Raw genomic sequence first — 24,808 nt, forward strand, 5'->3', positions numbered from 1 at the left:
AATTATATCAAGAAGAGATTTTATTAATTTCATTGTTGAACTTTATTCTAAATATTTGTCGCTAACAAGATTGACACTATCTATTATAGTTTATTGAGTACTAAGTGTGGATGAGAGTCCAATTTGACAAATATTCAAGGAAATGATAGGCCATTCATCTACTTTGACTGATTTTAATAAAGTTTATGTGGCCAGAATATGCAATCTTTTACTCCCTCTCTGTACAATCTCCTAACATAAGACTGCACACACCCTGTGAAACCCTAATGCCCAATTACATGCGTCAATGAGTGCGTGTCACTTACTGGTATAATATATATATATATATATATATATATCGACATACAAAGGTATATGCATGTTTAAAATATTGCAGACCTTCATTTACAGATTAACTGCTGCTAAACGGTACGTCATATCAACAAACGGATTGTACCATAAGATGCTATATTTAGCAGTTTAAATGGCTGGTCCTATGATAATTTCTCGTATCTCATCTATTCATGGGCCAAATTGAGTTAGAAGAAATGTGTAGGGTGAAATTTGGGTAAGATTGTCTAGCAATTCATTACTTTTTGGATAATTATGTGACAGCTACAAATATAGCATTTGGCTCACATATGGCTACTGTGCGGGCCAATGATTGTGTAGAATTTGATGATTCTATCTTTCCTATAAGTAATTCAAAATATGAACTATGCATGTGAAAAGTGAAAAATGTACTTACAATTGAGAAATGCTGTCAAATCTAACGTATAAGGGAGAGAGATTTGATAAAAGGTCATAAGACCAAAGTTGTAGATCACTCCAAATTGAACTGATATTGTGCCATCCATTTTATGATAGGACTTACCGATTAGCCAGGAAATACCTCGAAATGAAGGTCTGCACCATCATTAGATTTGCCTCGATATTTCAATATTCTTTGGTGATAAAAAGTTAAAGATTTAAAGATCTTAGAAGTTTTCCGTCAGTTACAGGCTAAAATGTATAATTTTGCCAAATTTCAATTTTCTAGCTTGTCTGGCAGATTGTGTCACATTCTTGATTTTGGGGGAGGGCGGTAAAAACGAGGACTTTCAGGAAACTAAAGCCTTGCCCTTTAAACGGATAGCTGTATGAAAATTTCACCAAAATAGTCAATGTACAGACACACATCATTACAATTTTATTTATATAGATAGATAAGGAATCTGCTCCACGTACAACACATTTGGGTTAGCCTGAAAAAGTGACCGTTCATGGTAGATTCCTTATTAATCCCCCTATCCAAACGATGCACATGAGAAAAAAGTTTTAGAAATTGATTTCCATTAAGGATGATAGATTTCCATTAATTTTGGATGTGCGTATTTTGAGGGAATGCAAAATCATGGTTTCGGATTCGAATAAACCCCCAGTAAATTTAGGTATTCAGAAGTAAACCTACCCAAGGACAGGTGGATTCTAAATATTAAGTTTGGTAGAAATATAACCAGTAGTTTTCAAGTTATAAGAACTGAGATAAACAAACAAACCGACAGACACCAAAGCTAAAAAATATGCAGATGGTCATTATTACACCTGAAACTGTAGGGAAATTTTGGCAAAATAGTCAATGTACAGACACACGGTTGTTACGATTTTATTTATATAGATTTTGAAATGCCTTCTTTAGATTGTTTATTTGTAAGAAAATATGTGATAAGTAAGCAAGAGCCTGGAGCCAATCATTGTCATGGAACTTCAAAGCAAACTGGAAAGGATTGTCATCAAAGGAAACCTGAACCTCGTGTAAAAAAAAAAGAGAGAGAGAGAGAGAACTTTCCACGAGAGGGCCACTTTACTTTTGTATTAAGAAGCATGGAGGAATGAAAGCTCTTCTCCTCTTCACACAGTGGTCCATCGAGGTAGTGATGATAATGGTGATCAAATGATTCACCTCACGTGAAAAACATAATACTTTATCTCTATTAAGCATCTGAACTCAAAAGCAAAATGTTTATAAAATCATATTTTTAGGTGTTAATTACTCTTAGTAGATGATCTAATGGTACATATGACTAGAACACAGCTTGCCTGGGACTCAAGGAGTTGGCACTTGCTAAAGAATATCCATCCTTTCCATCCTGCAGCAGAAAAACACAATGTGTTGTTTATCTTACAAATATACAGCTCAATCAAACTTAGGTCATAAAGGTAGTGAAAGAGACATTCAAGAATCCCAACAATTTCTCAAGGCAGTTCTGTTAACCTGTCATTGTGTTTATCCTATTATGTCTTCCTATCCATGGTCATAATTTTCATTAATGACTTGTTTTGTCTTTTGTTTGTTCCTTTCCAGTATTTATATTGGCATGTTGGGTTTCTTTTCTTCTTCTTTCATGCTGTCCTATAACATTTGTGTTCATCATTGTTGTTTTCTCTTCCCTTTTTCTGTGTTTGTCCAGATTTCTTCTTATCCCACAATTCCCACATCAAATATGAAGATCTGTCAAGATCAACCCCCAAAGAGTGTCAAAGCTCACTCTCCTGATGAAGCTGGGAAGTAGACACAAGCTTGTTGGGGGCTTAGAAGAATTGGGATTGATAAAGATAGAGCCTATTTGTATTATATGAAGATGGGGAAATTGTCCTTTGCCTTTTGTGTACGTTTGTTTGTCACTTTTTGTATTGCTTCCTCATTTGATGCTGACCTGTCATTGCATTTGTCATATTATGTATCCCTGTTCATGTTCTTATCTTTCTGTAATGACTTAATTACCAGTTAAGGGAATTCTGAGTATGTTATAGTATTTGATATTAGTTTCCCACAAGATCTTGGTTCCAGTATTGAGGAATTTAACACATTCCCTGCTTTGCGATTCACATATGACTCATACACCATCAAAAAGTGGTGCTGGACATAAATACACATTTTATTCCTATGCTGCTTCGGTGATAACTTTGTGTAACAGTAGGAAAGTGAGTCACAGGTTGTACCTGTGTTGTTCTATAGCATAGGTGTATGTTTAACAACTACCTTACACCATGAGGTACAGGTGACTCATGACACATGGATGTAATGCAGCTTTTACTATTTGCTATACAAGTCACCAGTACCTTGCATTTTTACTATATGTTCCGCTCAACTGCGGTGGACAATAGGAGCTATACATTGTTGATCGAGTATTATTGTACTGTAGCCATCAGTATAGGCTGGCGGAAATCTGTTGTAACAGCATGTGAATACCCTTGTCATCGTGTGAAGTAACTACACGTTTTACAATTGGGCATCATTTCTATGCAGCATCACGGTAAGAACGTTACTTATATACAGATTTCATCATCTTATTCTCAACTATAAGCATAGAAAGTTAAGAAATGTGTGTGAATTGTTTCAGATGAAATGTAGATTAGCAGACTTCCAACTACCCAGAGAGTGTTCCAGTTTGGACTCTTCACAACGAACCAGGAGATCTCATTTAGAGAAACCATTAGAGGATTTGGATATTGAGGATTTTAAGGAGATGAAGATGTCAAATATAATGATATTGAGGATCCCAATTTTTCATTGTCAAGTTCATCATAATTCACCCGTGTCTTCTGAAACCAACACAGAGGTACATGATAGCCACATTGAAAGTGACAGTGAACAAGTTAAAACATGATCAATTAAATCAGACTGCAGTTGAGGTGATATAACCAGGAATGATTTAGGCTTCACTGTTTTTCCTGGGGAAGCAAAGGTTCAGTTGCAGTTAGAAGTGCGGACAGCCTATAAGAAATTATGGTTCAGGAAACAGACAGGTATGTCAATCAATTTAAACAAAGTCATAATGAGGAAAGCAAGTTCAGAAGTAGAAATGGAAGGAAACTAATGTTGAGGAAATGAAACAGATTCTAGGTATTATCATGTATATGGGTCTTGTTCCTCACCCAAATATTAACTCATACTGGTCTAAGAATGACTTATATGATGTGCGACTTATTAGATGGGTAATGCCACGGGATCGTTTCCTTCTTCTTTTGAGATTCTGGCACTTCACAGACGATGAAGCTAACCAACAACCAGGTAATTTGTCTTCATCGAATCCAACCCCTCCTTGATAAATTAAACCAAAATTTTGAGAATGCTTTGACAATGGGGAAAGAAATGGTTATAGATGAAATTATGGTTCCTTGGAGAGGCTGTTTAGTTTTCAGAATGTACATTCCTAACAAAACTCACAAATATGGAGTTAAGATGTATAAACTGTGTACGAAAGAAGGCTACACTGTTAGAACAAAGATCTATGTAGGAAAATCCAATGTTAGTGAAAGCGGAGTAAGTCATGCTCATTCTGTTGCAATAGAGCTTCTAAGTGGATTTCTAAATGAAGGACGTATCCTCTATGCAGATAATTTCTACATCAGTGTATCTCTGACAGAGGAACTTCTGAGGAATGAAACGTTTGTGTGTGGAACCCTTCGTAGCAATAGACGTGGACTACAGATTATAGTGAAACAGAAAATGAAGAAAGGAGAGGTGGTGGGTAAGATGTGTCAGCACGGTACTCAAGTTATCAAGTGGGTCGACAAGCGACCTGTTCTAATGCTTTCAACACTGCCGAACCATAGTGACTGTCTGGTAGACCCTGGAAAGAAAAACAGAGACAGTGAACCTGTCAGTAAGCCTTTCACTGTTCTTGATTACAATGGAACTAAAAAGGGGGTCAATTTCAGTGATCAAATGTCTTCCTACTATTCAGGTCTGCAGAAAGGTTTATAATGGTATAGGAAAGTAGCCCTAGAAGTTATCAATGTAACAGCCTTGGTTAATGCTTGTATACTTCAACACCATGACATCTGCAAAAAAAATGCCACTACTGCAATTTCAATAGAAGGTCGCAAGAGCCTGGCTGAACCACAGACAGATCCTGTCATCAGTCCTGGGAGGGGACGTGCGCACACTCTCTCAAAGATGGAAGGACCAGCCAGAAAAGTTCAAAGACAACGCATGGTTTGCTATAAAGCCCAGCGAGAATGTGGCACATCGAAAGATGCTGACAAGAAAACAAAGGAGGTGTCAACGTACTGTGAGGAATGCCTAAACTAACCATTCATGTGCATTGGATGATTTAATAAAGTTCATAAATGCTGAAATTGTACTTACTGTGTTCAAAATAAAATTGCGATTGTATAATAACAAAATTGTGAGATCATGAGTGTAAATAGTGTAGGAAATTTTGAGATCAGTGAAAAAAATAGACAATTGGGTTCAAATAGAGAACAATATTATTTTTAAAATATTATTTTAAATTTTATATGCAGTGCCTTTATTATAAAGCAAATAAATATCTTCATTTATTGTTTGTCTAAAAATGCATTTATGCTCAGGTAAATTAACTTTTACCAACATGTAGTAAGGGATGTTAATGCTCTGTTCTGTGCTACGCGAGGCATGGGTGACTTGTGGACTTCAATGATTATTGCCACTAAAATGAGCACTGGTGGATCCCCTTGCTGAGGAATGTGAGAACTTGTCATGACTTGCAGTTGCCAATCTCATTATTTCGAAGTAATATACTTTCGCCATCCACCGGCGGCCAGCAGAACTACTTCCGTAGGACAAGGCACACGTGCCTCGTGATGCACACCAGTGAAGTAAGGTACGAAACATCGGTGACTCGTGACGCACTCACGATGAGTGTCAACAGTATAACAATAGCAGTTAACATGTTAAATTATAAAATAGCATTAAAATAGTTTATATTTGTTAAATATGAGGAGGTTTTCTTCAGTTTAATTCAATACCCATGGTAAAACAAAATGCAATTGGTATGGCCAAGATTCTAAACATGAAAATTTCTGTGATTCTTTTTTCTCTTTTGCCAATAGGTAACCTGGTACCGGAATGGTAACCGTCTTCTTGACTCTCTAATCCCAGGTTTGGAAATATCAGCTGATAATCACATACTCCAGATTCCAAATTTGAAATTTGAAGATGCAGGTGACTATGTATGTTTGTCTGAGAACAAGGTTGGAAAAGAAGAGAGGGCTTTCACAATAAAAGTTTTTGGTAAGACCCTACAATCACAGTACCTTTTTATAATCACTTGAGAATTTCATTTATATGTTCCTACAAAATCACTCTTGGAGGACTGGCCTATGCATTATACTGTATTTAAATTATATTGATGAATCAATTCATCTTACTTATGAATATCTTAATCATATATCCATCTTATCTTGCCAAGGGCATACGTTTTAAGAAGGTGTAGAATGCATTAAATTAGGACTCTATAGGTAGATATTTGAGTGGCAAATGTTCTTACATGGCAACACTTTAGTCTGGCCCTGTCCTCATGTACTGATGAGGTTGGGTTCCCCTATGATTAATCTAGCAGGATATGTGTACTTATTATGAATTTTATTTTACTTCTGGTCCTTGATAAGATTAATTTTTTTTGTTTTGTGTTCATGTACGTGAGTTAATTCTTAGTTGGATGGGAAGTAAAATAAGATCTCCTCCTCAAATGCAATTCCTACATTTAACCTACAATGAGTAGGATCAGTGATAGAATGTTTGCCTCCAGATCCCAAGATTGTGGATTCAAACCTGTCAAAGATAATCAAATTTTTTATGGGTGAATGAAATGTCTGTTTGACACTCTATGTCATACGATGTTAGTATGTAAAAGATCTCTGGTGATACCAAATAAACTGGGCGAGTTGGCCGTGCACGTAGAGGCGCGCGGCTGTGAGCTTGCATCCGGGAGATCGTGGGTTCGAGCCCCACTGTCGGCAGCCCTGAAGATGGTTTTCCGTGGTTTCCCATTTTCACACCAGGCAAATGCTGGGGCTGTACCTTAATTAAGGCCACGGCCGCTTCCTTCCAACTCCTAGCCTTTTCCTATCCAAATGTCGCCATAAGACCTATCTGTGTCGGTGCGACGTAAAGCAAATAGCCAAAAAACCAAAAAAAAAGATACCAAATAACAAAATATGATAGCAATGGAAATTCCTGCGAGAAACTGGCGGCACCGCTTCAACAGAAGCGGTTATAGGCAAGTACATTCAGGGAAACGGGGTGGCCTAGGGAGCGGTGTTAAGCGAACAGGGAACTGGAAATCAAGTAGGGATGACATAAAAATGTTAGTGCTCAACTGTAGAAGCATTGTAAACGAAGGAGTCGAATTAAGTAATTTAATAGATATGTACTTACCAGATATTGTAATAGGAGTTGAATCATGGCTGAGATATGATACACTGACTGACAGAGCAAATGCAACACCAAGAAGGAGTGGTTCGAAAGGGATGAAAGTTGGGGAAAAAACAGAGATGGCACGGACGAATAATTGATGTTTATTTCAAACCGATATGCAGGTTACACAATGCGCACGGCATCGACTCAGTAGGATGTAGGACCACCACGAGCGGCGATGCACGCAGAAACACGTCGAGGTACAGAGTCAATAAGAGTGCGGATGGTGTCCTGAGGGATGGTTCTCCATTCTCTGTCAACCATTTGCCACAGTTGGTCGTCTGTACGAGGCTGGGGCAGAGTTTGCAAACGACGTCCAATGAGATCCCACACGTGTTCGATTGGTGAGAGATCCGGAGAGTACGCTGGCCACAGAAGCATCTGTACACCTCGTAGAGCCTGTTGGGAGATGCGAGCAGTGTGTGGGCGGGCATTATCCTGCTGAAACAGAGCATTGGGCAGCCCCTGAAGGTACGGGAGTGCCACCGGCCGCAGCACATGCTGCAAGTAGCGGTGGGCATTTAACGTGCCTTGAATACGCACTAGAGGTGACGTGGAATCACACGCAATAGCGCCCCAAACCATGATGCCGCGTTGTCTAGCGGTAGGGCACTCCACAGTTACTGCCGGATTTGACCTTTCTCCACGCCGACGCCACACTCGTCTGCGGTGACTATCACTGACAGAACAGAACGTGACTCAGCGGAGAACACGACGTTCCGCCATTCCCTCATCCAAGTCGCTCTAGCCCAGCACCATGCCAGGCGTGCACGTCTATGCTGTGGAGTCAATGGTAATCTTCTGAGCGGACACCGGGAGTGCAGGCCTCCTTCAACCAATCGAGGGGAAATTGTTCTGGTCGATATTGGAACAGCCAGGGTGTCTTGCACATGCTGAAGAATGGCGGTTGACGTGGCGTGCGGGGCTGCCACTGCTTGGCGGCGGATGCGCCGATCCTCGCGTGCTGACGTCACTCGGGCTGCGCCTGGACCCCTCGCACATGCCACATGTCCCTGCGCCAACAATCTTCGCCACAGGCGCTGCACCGTGGACATATCCCTATGGGTATCGGCTGCGATTTGACGAAGCGACCAACCTGCCCTTCTCAGCCCGATCACCATACCCCTCGTAAAGTCGTCTGTCTGCTGGAAATGCCTCCGTTGATGGCGGTCTGGCATTCTTAGCTATACACGTGTCCTGTGGCACACGACAACACGTTCTACAATGACTGTCGGCTGAGAAATCATGGTACGAAGTGGGCCATTCGCCAATGCCGTGTCCCATTTATCGTTCGCTACGTGCGCAGCACAGCGGCGCATTTCACATCATGAGCATACCTCAGTGACATCAGTCTACCCTGCAATTGGCATAAAGTTCTGACCACTCCTTCTTGGTGTTGCATTTGCTCTGTCAGTCAGTGTATAATGGATGCAGAAATATTCTCATGGAACTGGAGAGTGTATCATGGAGACAGGATAGGAATGGTAGGAGAGGGAGTATTCATTCTGGTGAAAGAAGAATTTGTAAGCTACGAAAGTTAAGGATGAAAAACATGAAATTCTGGGTGTAAGGCTCATCTCTAAAGATAATAGGCAACTTGATATCTTTGGAGTGTACAGACCGGGAAAGGGTAGCGCTGATACTGATTCAGAATTATTCGATAAGATAATCAGCTATGTTGGAAATAATATGGAAAGGAATGTGATAGTAGCAGGTGATCTCAATTTACCAAATGTCAATTGGGAAGGTAATGCGAACGACAGGAAGCATGAACAACAAATCGCAAATAAGTTAATATGGGAATGGCAGCTGATTCAGAAAGTGATGGAACCAACTAGAGGGAAGAATATTTTGGATGTGGTACTGATAAAACCAGATGAGCTCTATAGAGAAATTGAAGTAATAGATGGTATTAGTGATCATGAAGCTGTTTTTGTTGTAGTTAAAAATAAATGTGAAAGAAAGGAAGGTATTAAAATTAGGACTATTCCGCAGTACCATATGGCTGAAAAAACAGGCATGAGGGAGTTTTTAAAAAGTAACTATGATCGCTGGGTAAATAAAAATGTAAACAGACTCTAGGATGAGTTTAAAGCCATTGTTGAGGAATGTGAAAATAGGTTTGTATAGGAATGGTAAAGATCCACTATATTATAACAGAGAAGTAAAGAGGTTAAAAAGGAGGTGCAGGTTGGAATGAAATAGAGTTAGAAATGGTTGTGGAAGTAAGGAGAAATTGAAGGAACTTACTAGGAAATTGAATCTAGCAAAGAAGTCAGCTAAGGATAACATGATGGCAAGCATAATTGGTGGTCATACAAATTTTAGTGAAAAATGGAAGGGTATGTATAGGTACTTTAAGGCAGAAACAGGTTCAAAGAAGGACATTCCTGGAATCATTCATGAACAAGGGGAGTGTGTATGTGAGGATCTTCAAAAGGCAGAAGTATTCAGTCAGCAGTATGTAAAGATTGTTGGTTACAAGAATAATGTCCAGATAGGGGAGATGAGTAATACTAAACAAGTATTAAAATTTACCTATGATGACAATGAGATTTACAGTAAGACACAAAAGTTGAAAACTAGAAAAGCGGCTGGAATTGATAAGATTTCTGGGGATATACTAAAGGCAATGGGTTGGGATATAGTACCATATCTGAAATACTTATTTGATTATTGTTTGGTTGAAGAAGCTATACCAGATGAATGGAGAGTTGCTATAGTAGCACCTGTGTATAAAGGAAAGGGTGATAGACATAAAGCTGAAAATTACAGGCCAGTCAGTTTGACATGCATTGCATGTAATCTTTGGGAAAGCATTCTTTCTGATTATATTAGACAAGTTTGTGAAATTAATAACTGGTTTGATAGAAGGCAGTTTGGGTTTAGGAAAGGTTATTCCACTGAAGCTCAGCTTGTAGGATTTCAGCAAGATACAGCAGATATCCCGGATTCAGGAGGCCGAATGGACTGTATTGCAATTGACCTATCTAAGGCATTTGATAGGGTAGATCATGGAAGACTACTGGCACAAATGAGTGCTATTGGACTAGAAAAAAGAGTGACTGAATGGGTGGCTACATTTGTAGAAAATAGGACTCAGAGAATTAGAGTAGGTGAAGCTTTATGTGACCCTGTAATAATTAAGAGGGGAATTTCTCAAGACAGTATTATTGGATCTTTATGTTTTCTTATATATATATATATATATATATATATATATATATCAATGATATGTGTAAAGAAGTGGAATCAGAGATAAGGCTGTTTGCAGATAATGTTATTCTGTATAGAGTAGTAAATAAGTTACAAGATTGTGAGCGGCTGCAGGGTGACCTCGATAGTGTTGTGAGATGGACGATGGGCAATGGTATGTTGATAAACGGGGTTAAAAGTCAGGTTGTGAGTTTCACAAAAAGTCCTCTCAGTTTTAATTACTGCGTTGATGGGGTGAAAGTTCCCTTTGGGGATCTTTGTAAGTACCTAGGTGTTAATATAAGAAAAGACCTTCATTGGGGTAATCACATAAATATGATTGTAAATAAAGGGTACAGATCTCTGCACATGGTTATGATGGTATTTAGGAGTTGTAGTAAGGATGTAAAGGAGAGGGCATATAAGTCTCTGGTAAGACCCCAACTAGAGTATGGTTCCAGTGTATGGGACCCTCACCAGGATTACTTGATTCAAGAACTGGAAAAAATACAAAGAAAAGCAGCTCGATTTGTTCTGGGTGATTTCCGACAAAAGACTAGCGTTACAAAAATGTTGCAAAGTTTGGGCTGGGAAGAACTGGAAGAAAGGAGATGAGCTGCTCGATTAAGTGGTATTTTCCGGGCTGTCAGCGGGGAGATGGCGTTGGAGGACATCAGTAGACGAATAAGTTTGAGTGGTGTCTTTAAAAGTAGGAAAGATCACAATATGAAGATAAAGTTGGAATTCAAGAGGACAAATTGGGGCAAATATTCGTTTATAGGAATGGGAGTTAGGGATTGAAATAACTTACCAAGGGAAATGTTCAATAATTTTCCAATTTCTTTGCGATCATTTAGGAAAAGGCTAGCAAAACAACAGATAGGGAATCTGCCACCTGGGCGACTGTCCTAAATGCAGATCAGTAGTGATAGTGAATAGAAAAGTATTTCAGAAATGAAAATGAAAATACTTAAGTCAAGTGTGTATACCGTATTTACTCATTTATTCGACCCCCTCTTGTATTAGACTCCCTTGGCTTTATGAGACAAACAAAATTTAAAAAATAAATCTCGCATACAAGACTCCCCAAATATAATTCATCAGAGAAGAACAATGATTCCGCTTTGAAGTGGATACAAGCCTTACTGCAGCTCCGATGACATCACACAAATTCGTGAATAGTTTTGTCCGTATGACCCACACAATGAAAACTTGCATCAACGTCATGTGGAACATCTGTGTTTTGTGGTTAAGAAGTGTCTGCCTCTGTAGCATAGGCCTTCTGCGGTTGTTGCTATTAATATAGCTGACGAGATCATTAACAATGTGATTGTTTAATATCCCAAAACTCAGGCTAATGCAGGTTATTTTTGGAGAGTAGTAGGTTTAAAACGTGATAAAAACTACCCAATCATAATGTTTGTTTTACTTGTCAATGTAGCTAACAGATAATAATAATAATAATAATAATAATAATAATAATAATAATAATAATAATAATAATAATAATAATAATAATAATAATAATAATAATAATAATAATAATAATAATAATAATAATAACTGAATATTGGAAATATACACCTCCACCCATTCTCGAAAACTCTTCATATAAACTACTATGGGATCGAGAAGTCATAACCAATGTCACGCTCAGCAACAATAGGCCAGATATTATTCTAATCGATAAATCAAAAAGATCCGCATCCCTTATAGAAATTGCTTGTCCAAATACCTCCAATCTGCAAATAACAATAGCCACAAAGATATCAAAATACACAGAACTGGCAATAGAAATACAACGCCTTTGGAAACTAGAATCAGTCACCACAGTTCCAATAGTAATATCATGTACCGGTGTTATTCCAAAATGCATGCACAGCTCTCTGGCCGCATTAAACCTGCATCATCACACATACGTAGAATTACAGAAAGCCACCCTCCTGAGTACTTGCCACATTGTGAGAAAGTTCCTAGGAACGACTTTTCCTCTGACTCACGCCAAACAGCATGAAGTTCCAGGCCACAGTTCCAGGTACACTGAAGAACAGATTCCCAAAACGGGGACATAAGAAGTCTGAAGTTGTTTGTATTTATTGTATAAATGTATATGTTGTAATTATTTCTGTTGTAAATATTTGTACATATATGTACCTGTAGTTTCATAATCAAGAGGGTGACTCCTTGCTTAGGCCGAGTCAGCCCATTATGTTACCGGCACAAGCCGAGCCTTCCTAAATTGATGATAATAATAATAATAATAAAATAATAATAATAATAATAATAATAATAATAATAATAATAATAATAATAATAATAATAATAATAATAATAATAATAATAATAATGTTATTGGTTTTACATTCCCACAAACTACTTTTATAATTTTCGGAGATGCCAAACATAACATACCACAGTATGCGTTAAAAAAAGAGTGGAGACAATGAATGTACGAAATTAAAAATTATGATAATAGAAGGCATCACCGCTACACCTGTAGATACCGTACCCATAAATGCAGCAAGCTTTCCTGTTACTTATTTATTTTTATTCTTTCCATCATGGAACTTCAGGCACTATCTGGGCACATGATAGCATACCTACCCTAAATAATGCGGTCTCTTCTCTCTATTACAGCTGTTTAGGTAAATCCTGATATTATAAATGTAGAGAACAAGCATGAAGTACACTCAAAAATAAAGGTCTGGCTTTCAACAGCCACTGTTATCAAAAGAATGCTTCCAGTCACTATGTATTACATTCGGAAGTACAATTCATAACAAGCACTATTTATCAGCTGGTGGGTTGGCATGCTTTCTACAGCACAGCTTTATTTGAAAGGGATGACTTCTGCCAAATACAGTAGAGACAATACGCGACACTTACGGATTTAGCCTTGTTAAAATGGGAGACAATTAGACGGTGGCGCTCCTAGTGACTTGACCTGAAAAGTCGCGCTAAATTCAAATATCAATGGAAATGCATATACGAAAATGGATAAATAAATTACGTCTAGAAAGAAAGTATTATTGAGATATTAACTTCAAAGTTGCTAAAGCAATTCTGGATAAATGAATGAAGAATTATTTAAAGTTATTATTTAAAGACTGAAATTAGACATATAAACTAGGTGTGAAATGGACTGTTGTGAAATGGGTTGATCTTTCATTTATGCATTACTTTTTTTGCTTTAGCATTCCTGCCAGAACTTTTACGGTTAGATTCTTCTTTTTTTCTCATTTAAAAAACATTGTATCATCACATTAAGACACTTGTCAATAAAATTATCGGCAAATTCCTTACACACATGATGCAATGAATTAACATTTAAAAGCTGGACAATTTTTCTCTTAACATGAAGTCTACCAACAGAAAGAAAATCTATAAAATCCCGGCTTTAATCTGAGAAGAGGGATAAAAGAAAGAAAAGTATGAAAATGTTGTCGATAGTGATGCTTTGAGGAATATTTGCGTAAAATTAGAGTAAAAATGTAACATACCCTTGGCTGTATAATCAAGGATTTTTAAAGTCGTTGGCCTAGAAATGATCTGAACAGATCTAATTATTCTTACATAAGCGTAACGTCCCTTCTTTCTTGTACTGTATACCTTATCCAAATCACTTCTGTGACATTTCAAAACCCACAGATCACACCTACAACAACACATCGGTATTGAATGTTAACTGCTGCACTATACAATAAAATATGCGTATGATATTTTAAGCCAGTTAAAATATAGGTCGAGCAGGTCAGAAGATTATGAAGTACTATAAAAATCTCTTTGTCACTGGAAGAATATATATGCAAACACAATATTACTTACATTTTCTTGTCATGAGGGTAGCGAAAGAAAGACCGTGCATTCTTCTCTACTTCATAGTCACTGCAACCAAACACAGCACATACCTTTCCCCTCATGTTGAGAGGAGATATCAAGGAATGACACATGCTACTATTTAATTACATCACCTCACTGAAAATGCATAAATAACACTAAAACCTTCACACACAAATACACGTGCTCTTATGACAGAATCAGTAGTTCTCAGGTCTACCCGTTAGATCATCATCATCATCATCATCATCATCATCATCATCATCATTTCCCTTTATCCAGCTGTAGCCAGCTAGGGGCAAATGTGGTTCCTCTCCACTTTCTTCGGTCTTTCCACCACTCCTCCTCCAACACTGTGTCCCAATCCAGGTTTCTTTCTATAATGCTGCGTTGGATGGTATCCTTCCATCTCAATCATTGTCGTCCACGGCCTCTCCTTCCTTGGATTTGCATTTCCATCAACTTTTTTGGCATTCTTTCGTCGCTCATTCGCTTTATGTGCCCAAACCATCTTAGTCGGCTCTTCTCTATTCTATCATTCATTTTTTCCACTCCAATTTCTTCCCGGATTTTCTCATTCCTTATTTTGTCTCTTCTACTCTTCTGTATCATACTCCTCAAGAATTTCATTTCGGCTGCCTGTATTCGACTCTCATCCTTCTTTGTCATTGTCCAAGTTTCTGCTCCTTAAGTTGTTATGGGTACGTAATACATCTTGTACATAGTATCCTTTGCTTCCATTGGCACATCTTTGTCCCATAACATATTTCTTACACTATGATAGGAACAACTTCCAGCTTGAATCCTTTTACTAATCTCAGCATCCAGTCGAGCATTCTCCATTAATTCACTCCCCAGGTATTTAAACGTTTCCACTACTTCCAGGGGCTTGTCTGCAAGTCTAATCTGACCTTTCCCTTCTTTCTCCCCTCTAGTCATAACAAGAGTTTTACTCTTTTCTACACTTATTTTCAATCCACATTCTTCAATCTTCCCATTCACCACATTCAACTGTTCTTGAACCTTCCTGTCATCTTCTCCCCAAATCACAATATCATCTGCAAATAACATCATGTTCATTTCTCTTCCTCCATATGCTGCTTTTGCTGTTCTCATGATGTCATCCATTACTATTGTAAACAGGATTGGTGATAGAACACTTCCCTGTCTCAGCCCACTAGTTATTTTGAACCAACTTGTCCTGCCAACTTGTGTTTGCACGCATCTACAACATTCCTTATACAATGCCATGATCATTTTTATTAATCCCTGTCCAATTTCTTTTTGCACCAGACTGACCCAAACTTTCGTCCTAGGGACACTGTCATATGCCTTTTCAATATCAATGAATGTCATCACCATATCATTCCCGTACTCCCAATGCTTTTCCATTAGTTGTCTCATAATGAAAATGGGCTCTATTATTGACCTTCCACTTCTGAAACCAAACTGATTTTCCTGTATCTGCTTCTCAACCCTCAACCTTATTCTACTTTCCAGTATCCTTTCCATTATCTTAGCAACATGGGATATTAAAGTAATTCCCCTGTAGTTCTTCAAAACTTTCTTATCACCTTTCTTGAAAATTGGGGTGATTATTCCTTTTTGCCAATCCTCAGGGACCTCCTTATTCTCCCAGACATTCCCGCTAGAGAGAGGTCTAATAGCTTGTGCTACACATACACCAATTAGGAATAACAGAGACCATCTCCAGAAACCATTTGTGAATAGATTCTCACTGCTTGGGCTTTATAGTCAAGAACAAAACTATTTTTAAGTTTCAGAAAGACAGCATCTTGAATGCTCTTGATTGGAGTAATAATGATGTCCTTTGGAATGACAACACACTGGTAGCAGGGAAGTTGGCGGCATAAGATGATGATAATTCAAATGATAGCAGTGATCAGGTTTACTGTCTGTTAGGCCTTCTGCTCAACTGACAGAGACAAATGACTGGCCATTAAGTTCTTTTGTAATAATACTGTATAATATGATAATATGATACCCTTATCCCTTTTCTCTATGGGGTCAGAGTATGAAGTGACATGATTCTTTGTAGTGAGTTTTCATGCATGGATGCCCTTCCTGACACAATCTCATCAGAGGAGTTAATGGGATGAAACAAATGTCGTGATATATGAGTAACTAAAACTGATTATATTTACTTTATATGTAGGCCTAAAATCATTTGTTCACCATGTATTGTCTTTTTAAATTTAGAAATACTGACTTCCAGTGAAAATAGCCAGTAAAACTCAGAATACATTCATAAGTTTGTTAGAGAATAGTGTAAAATGTTTACATGTCCAATTTATAGCTCTTTATAACCTAGAAATTGTGTGTTTACTGCACAAAATTTGAGGTTATCACATATTGGAACCACGTTACTTTTATGGCTGTAAAAGTGGAGAGAAAAAGGGGGTCTAATACGTGAGTAAATAACACTGGCAGAAAAACTATCCAAACACCAACAAGGGGTTGTGCTAGATTAACAAACGTTGGTAGGCATGTTTAGACATCTGAAAGATGATGTTGATTCAAATTTCCTGCAGATCTCATTAGCGTGGCACTAGTAGTGATCCCATGACGTTGTACATCAGGTTTGCTTTAAATACGGGCTGTGCTGTGCAAGAACGATAGTTACCTGTGAGATTGAACAGAGTGACTGAGTGGGTCAAGAATGCCTTTACGATGACAAAGAGGCCAGTATGAACAGCTCACTGCAGTTGAACAAGGCTATATAATGGGGTGGATTTTCCTTCCACACTAATATGGAATGACTTGGCAGGAAAATGTCTACTGTGCATGCATGCTAGCAACAGTGGTCACGAGGTACGCTTGCAGGAAGACCGGGCTCCAGACGTCCCCATGGCACCACTGAGGAGGAGGAGGACTGCCGCATTCGGTATATGGCTGTGGTGTGGTGGACTGCGTCTGCAGAGCGATTCGAGTGGCAGTTGACAACACCGTGACGCAACACACTGTTCAAAATCGGTTACTTGAAGGACAGCTCCAAGCCAGACGCCCTGCGGCATGCATTCCACTTACCCACAAATGACCGCCGTCTGCGACTTCAGTTGTCTCGACCGAGAGCTCATTGGCGGATGAAGTGGAGGTCTGTTGTGTTTTCCGAGAAAAGACGGTTCTGCCTTGGTGCCAATGATGGCTGTGTTTTGGTTAGAAGGAGGCCGAGTGAGTGCCTGTATTCCACCTGTCTGTGATGTCAACACACTGGACTTATACTGGAAGTTCTGGTCAGGGGAACAATTTCCTATGACAGCAGGAGCACTCTCGTGATTATCCCATGCACTCTGACTGCAGATGTGTACGTCCGTCTGATGATTTGATCTGTTGTGCTGCCATTTATGAATAGAATTCCCAGGGATGTTTTCCAACAGGATAATGCATGTAATCCAACATGCTCTACAGAGTGTCGACATGTTGTCTTGGCCTGCTTGATCCCCTGATCTGACCCCAATCAAGTACGGATGGGACATTATTGGACTACAACTCCAGCGCCATCCACAACCGGTATTAACCGTCCCTTTATTGACCGACCAAGTGCAACAGGCATGGAACTCCATCCCACAAGCTGACATCTGGCACCTGTACAACACAATGCATGCATATTTGCATGCCTGCATTCAATATTCAAGCGATTACACCAGTTATTAATGGACCAGCATAGCACATTTGCGTTGGCTTTTCTCATGCGGATATTAACCTGTAGTCTTGTACCTTTATTTAAAGTTAAAAATTTCATTGTTCCGTATTGAAGAATATTACAGTTAAAATTAAAATAATTGATAAAGAGATTCGACCTATTCAATCAATTAAATATGTTACCTCGACAAATATATTGCCAAAATTTCTGTATTCTACATTCCTTATTTCATGGTGTATGGATATTTTTTCTACTAGTATATATACAGTAGGTACTGTAATTTCTTATGGTATTCTGCACTGAAACTACTGTGGTCATAATCACACAATGTTTATGCTTTCCATTATTTGCTAACAAGGAGGATCACACAGGACTGCACTGAAACATTTTTTTAAATCATTACAGCAAAAGGAGGTAACAATGTAATCCCAGGTGCAACAAAATTTAGCAGTGCCATAAGAGGTGTAATGGTAAATCAATTGCTCTGTGCTTCTGATGGCCATAATTGTAAATCTGATGTTGCAATGATGTGATGAAGTGCACTTTTGAAGCTAATGTCACTAAACTGTGTGAGTTAATTGATCAGGTAAATGATTATGACTATGATGTAATACAGGAAAACGCAGACCATTATATCATTGGTAAGTGTCCGCATGCTGAGTGTAGGAATGTATTGTCATCTTATGAAAATGTTTATAGCATGGTAAAAAATGAAATGGCATATGGCTTTTAGTGCCAGGAATGTCCGAGGACAAGTTCGGCTCGCCAGTTGCAGGTCTTTTATTTGACACCTGTGCCAGTGAAATTAACCAGTTATGGTTAAAATTCCCGACCCTGCCGGGAATCAAACCTGGGCCCCCTGTGGTCAAAGGCCAGCACGCTAACTATTTAGCCATGGAGCCGGACATAGCATGGGAAATTTGCATATAGAAATAAAGAAGTATGGTCATTCTAAAATGATGTTTCTAAATATGTGTGGGAAAAGGATGTCTACCAAAATGTCTGGAACATTTCAAACTAGTTTTTTGTCAGTTTTTGTTGAAAAGTATACATGGAATTAGAAGAAAATTAACTGACAGTTTTTTTAAATCAACGAATGAATGTAATGAAGGTATATGTAACAGCTGTATAAAATTACTGACTGACAAGTATCTCAAAGTCCTTATTAAGGCACATGTGAATAGAACCAATGATTCAGCAGGGAAACATCTTGCCATTAAAATTATCAAGCTGAAAAAGATATTGCATGTGTGATTTTCTCTTGGAGATGTTATCAGACTGTAGTCATAACATGATCGATTAATTTAATTTAATAATACATTTGTTTTATTGTTATCACTAGTTCTTTCAGGTCAACATCCACCTTCTTCCTTCCCTATATTATGTTACAAGAACAACACAGATGTCTTAAAATCTGCATTTTGTTCGGTTTTCGAAGTCTAAATGTGCAGTGTTTTAATAGCTTGTGTTAGTATTTTCCTCGAACCACAAGATGACAGCACTATGGGCTGTCACTACTCTGCGTGGTAAGCGAGGAGAGTTTCCACTATTATCATATTATGCTATTTGGTGATATTCTTGGTGTTTATCCAACCAAATTGAATTGAAACTCAGCCATAGATTGCCTAACAGATATCATGTTTACTTTGCTATCTGGTGGATTCAATTTCATGATTCTCTCAAGAGGCAGGTATCCCTAAATGGAAACTTTTATTTCAATTTTTATTTTTCATGTGATACAAATGGTGATTGGTATTTTCACTATATAAATATATGTATATTGGTTATAGCATTCAAAATGGAAGAAAAATATAATTACAAATTAACTTCTAAATTATTTGTTAATTCTACAACCTCTAAAGTAGCATCCAAGAAATCGAGAAAATTTCCAGAGCACAATGACGTAGGACATTCCCCAAAGCATGTTTGATAGTAACTGCATTATTAATATTAGGGAAACATTAAGTTAATGAGTATCATAACATTAGTTATCTTTTCTTACTGCAAGCTTCCTTTGTTATTTCTAGTTTGATTTTGGAATAATATTTATGTTTGTATCACTAAATGAAAGATATCAATATTTTTCTTCTTCATTTTCTGGTTTCCTCCTGGGTTGGCTTATGAATCGATTACATCCATAATTGCCTGTCTCTCCACTACTCCTTTCCTGCTTCTAATATTTCTTCTGTCTATCTTCCTTCTCTGTGCTGATGAAAACCTACAGCCTGTTTTCCAGTCAGTGACCGTGTCAGGATGGAATGAATGAAGCCCCCATCTTGCGGCAAGGATAGGAATTGTGCCGGCTGCCAAGGCCTGTCGCACTCCTCTGGGGCAATGATTTGTGAATGACAGATGAAATTAAATGATATTGGAGAGTGTTGCTCAAATGAAAGATGACAGGGAAAACCAGAGTACCCAGAGAAAAACCTGTCCTGCCTCTGCTTTGTCCAGCACAAATCTCACATGGGGTGACCGGGGTTTGAACCACGGAACCCAGCGGGGAGAGGCCGATGTGCTGCCACCTGAGCCATGGAGGCTTCCTCCTTCTTTATACTCTCCTACATTTATCCATCCACTACTTTTGGGGCATCCGTTGTGGGTTCTTTCTGCTTGGTGTCTCAGTAAGTACTTTTGTTGGAAAGTGATCTTACTTTTAAATAATTTGTCCCTACTATTTCAGCTTGCTTGTTTCTATCCTGTCCTATTTTTTGGAACTTCAATCCATTTTCTAATCTCTTCATTTGTGATTCTATCTTCTCGTATCTTCTTTATGATACCTCTCAGAAATTTAATCTTGGTTTATTGAACTCTACTCTCATTTTCTTTTTTTGCGTGTACCTGTTGCATATGTTAATGCTAGTACATAATACAAGGCTAGTTTTTTAAGTAAGGGCCGTTTGAATATAACCACACAACGAAAGATGATTTTCAAACACCACATTTACTTGCAGATTCTACATACTTTACTCTATTTTTCATCATAGCCACAAAGTTTGTTTAAACACTTATCATACCTTACAACTAAGTTTTGAATAGCCTTTTCATAGAAACTTGCCACGTGCTCCGATAACCAAGAGTTCACGGCCGTTTTCACTTCGTTATCATCATTGTAGTGGTTGCCGCTGAGGTGATGTTTGGGGTGACAGAACAGATGCTAATTGCTCGGCGCAAAGTCAGGGCTGTAGGGAAGGTGGTCTAAAACTTCCCAGCTATAAGTGTCCAATAAACCTCAGATCTGAGCTGCAGTGTAAGGCTTTGCATTGTCATGGAGAAGGACAATTCCCTTTGTCAGCATGCCGCATCTTTTGTTTTGTATCACTCTGTGTAACTTTCTCAAGGTTTGGCAATATGCTTCTGCATTGATAGTGGTTCCTTGTTGCATGAAGTCGACCGATAAAACACCGTGCCTATTCCAAAACACAGAGGCCATGATCTTGCGCTGGGACAGAGTCTGTTTGGCTTTCACCTTTACAAACAAATGTGTGTGTGTCCATTCCATGCTCTGTTTCTTCGATTCGGGCATGATATGCAAAACCCATGTTTCGTCTCCCGTTAACAATCTGACTGAATATGTCGTCACCTTCTTCATCATGACAAGTCAAAAACGTTATCAAACACTCAAATCTTTTGTTTTTATGGTCCTCCGTTAGGAGTTTCGGGACCCAACAGATGCACAGTTTCCTAAAGTTCAGGTTTTCAGAAACAGTTTTGTAAAGCACTGACCTAGACACGTCTGGAAAGAGTTTGAGAGAGCTGTTATTATGAGGTGTCAGTCCTCATGAATCTTCGCTTCAACTGAAGCCACCAAATCGCCTGTGATCCAAGATGGGCGACCGGATCGGGCCATTTTTGAAGTCTTGTACCCACTTACGCACTTTGCCTTCACTTATAGCATTAACACCATACTTTGCAAATCTGTCGGTGAATGTCTGCAGCAGATAGGTTCCTTGCCGACATAAAGTGAATCACTGACCGAACCTCGCATGGGGTGAGCGAGTCGATAATCTTGAACATTTGAGCAAGCATAGAACAGAACTGTACAGGTTAGCAACAGAGCTGCAACTGAGCACCATTGTTCCCAAGGCATGCCGGCACATGACGCACATGCTCGTTGTGACACGTACACAAACTACTAGTGTCTACAACAAAACAGCCCTTACTTAAAAAACACACTTCGTAGTACTTCTTTGCATTTCTTATATCACTCACACTCTGATAAAAGCCATTTGCTTCTTGTACTCTCTTTCCAATTGTCTCAGTTATCTTCTCATCTTCTGTCATTACATTTCCGAAGTATTTGAAACTTTCCATGACTTCTATTGGTTGTCTATTTACTTCTATCTTCTCCCTTCCTTCCTACCTCTTTTACCTGTTTTACTCTTCTCTATGCTTATTCTCATTATAAACTCTTCTATCATATGATTTCATACATTAACTTCTTTCGTTATCAGTACTTGTTTTGTTATCAGTACCTGAACCAAGAAAGGACTCCTCAGAAGTTCCTGAATGGTCAAGCTGGGGTCGTTGGTCTCCTTGTAGTGCATCCTGTGGGATTAGTGAGAAGGTCCGGACACGAAGGTGTTCGAGTGAAACAGGAGGCTGTGAAGGGAGTGCCGACCAATGGAGGAAGTGTTTTGTACCAGGTTGTCAGGCAAGTGTTGTATTATGTAGGTACAGATAAATTTATCATTATTATTACAAATTATTCTCTATGATGATTCTTAGATTTAAACCATCTGTGATGCACATCTAAAACAACTTCTTCTGCTTCTTCTTCTCACAAAGATTGGGGATCATCATAGAGTAATATTTCCTATTTTCATTAAAGGCATGTCATAATTTATTAGCTTCATGTCCCATATTGATGATTCCAATGATCACAATTACAAGACTGGATTTCCCCACCTAATTAATACTTTTATTTATATTAAAGTACTTAAAACATTTTTCAGTACAGGTTTTGGCCTTTATAATAGGCCATGTTCAGCTGCTGAAGAACCTTAATCTTTGTTAAAATAACACACAGTGTTAAACACTGCCTATTCTAAGTTTAGGACAACTTACTTCTAAGTTTAAATGATACATTGTTGTGTAAAACATGCATCATTGAGAATTGTAAAAGTCTAAAATTTTATAATAGTTCGTTGTGAAGTGTCACTGGTATTGATGTTCCTTTAACACACTCTTTTGATTTCTATATTACAATATTAGACACTACTTACTCTAAGTTTAAGACAGCTTATTTCTAAATTTAAATAATGTAATTTTGTGATAAAACTTGCATCACTAGGAAGATCAAAATTTTCTAAAAGTTTGTTTGAGAAGTATCACTGGTCTTAATGTTTTATTTGCACACATTTATGATTTCTATATTAAAGCAGGTACATATTGTATGTTTAAAGTGCCGATTTTGGTGGAATGAATAAATTGAGTTGAAATCTTCTCATTGACGCATGTTTTATCACAACAATATATCATTTAAACTTTTTGGCTCCATTGCTGAATGGTTAGCATGCTGGCCTTTGGTTACAGGTGTCCCAGGTTCGGTTCCTGGCAGGGTTGTGAATTTTAATCATCATTGGTTAATTTCTCTGGCATGGGGGCTGGGTGTATGTGTCGTCTTCTTCATCATTTCATCCTCATCACAATGTGCAGGTCGCCTACAGGAGTCAAATCCAAAGACCTGCACCTGGCGAGCCGAACATGTTCTTGGACACTCCCAGCACTAAAAGCCATATGCCATTTCATTTCATCATTTAAACTTAGAAATAAGTCGTCCTAAACTTAGAATAGGAAGTGTTTAACATTTTATGTTATTTTAACAAAGATTAAGGTTGTTCAGAAGCTGAAGGTGCCTGAAACTGATACTGAAAAATGTTCTTACCTTAATATAAATAAAAGTATTGATTAGGTGGGGAAATCCAGCCTTGTAATTGTGATCATTAAAGGCATGGTAATTTCAGTTATTCTGAATATGATGCAGTTTGGGAATGGAGTATATTCCATTCTTCTTGACAACATTTTAATTCTTAGTTTTCATCTGATGTTGGAGGACTCAGATTTTTTTCGAACTTAGTTGATAGTAAATTCTGAAAAGAGATAGATTTTTGGCATAAGTAGTAATTCCTGCACATTTGTATGACCTGTTGTTTGCTTGCTTGCTTGCTTGTGTTTGTTCACTAATCTATGCCTTTAGGAAACACCAATTGATATACAGGGAATATTAATGAACAAGGGGAGTGAACATGTGAGGGCTTAGAAGGCAAAAGTATTCAGTCAGCAATATGTAAAGGTAGTTGAATATAAAGATAATGTCCAGATTGACTTAACTGTAGTCCCCACAAATAAAAGCAAATGGATATACATGACATAGCCGATTATCATATCAAAATTTTCTGCATCTGCTTCAACTATTCCATATCTTTACACCATAAAAATATCACGTTGCCTATTATCCTCAAGGATGAGCCTTTTATCTATAATTTCATGTTCTTCGTCCTTAACTTTTTCATAGCTTACAAATTTTCTTTCACCAGCATGAATACCCCCTCCTATCAATATCCTTTCTTTACAATAGAAACTCCAGTTGCGGGGGAACATTTACACATCTATAAATTTGCTTCTCAGCCATGGTTTAACTCCTATTACAATATTTGGTAAATACTGTAAATACTACAGTAGGTGAATCAAATATAAACCAAAATTATTTTTTACAATTTTATTGTATCCACCAACAAATACACAACAAGTACCTCAATTTTCTACATAGTCTCCCAAATCTGACCCATATTCTTTCCCCCAAATTGGTAACTTTCTGATGCCATCCTTGAAAAAAGGAGAAGAACATGTGTGCAGCCATGGGAGGTCCTGGACTTTGAGTCGCTGAAGTCGTCCAGGTGTCCTTTCCT

General features: G+C 38.2%; 1 protein-coding gene across 2 annotated transcripts in view; it reads left to right on the top strand.

The window, feature by feature from the left end:
• The window catches only part of LOC136858164 (hemicentin-1), a 709,155-nt gene that overhangs the window by 460,050 nt on the left and 224,297 nt on the right, over positions 1–24,808 (top strand). For both annotated transcript variants that reach the window (XM_067137503.2, XM_067137504.2), the window contains exons 29-30: positions 5,839–6,019; positions 22,370–22,555. In XM_067137503.2, coding sequence (XP_066993604.2) covers positions 5,839–6,019; positions 22,370–22,555 — 367 coding nt within the window. The remainder of the gene's footprint in view (positions 1–5,838; positions 6,020–22,369; positions 22,556–24,808) is intronic.

Source organism: Anabrus simplex, chromosome 1 (genome assembly GCF_040414725.1).
Source record: "Anabrus simplex isolate iqAnaSimp1 chromosome 1, ASM4041472v1, whole genome shotgun sequence".
In the NCBI taxonomy this organism is placed as follows: domain Eukaryota; kingdom Metazoa; phylum Arthropoda; class Insecta; order Orthoptera; family Tettigoniidae; genus Anabrus; species Anabrus simplex.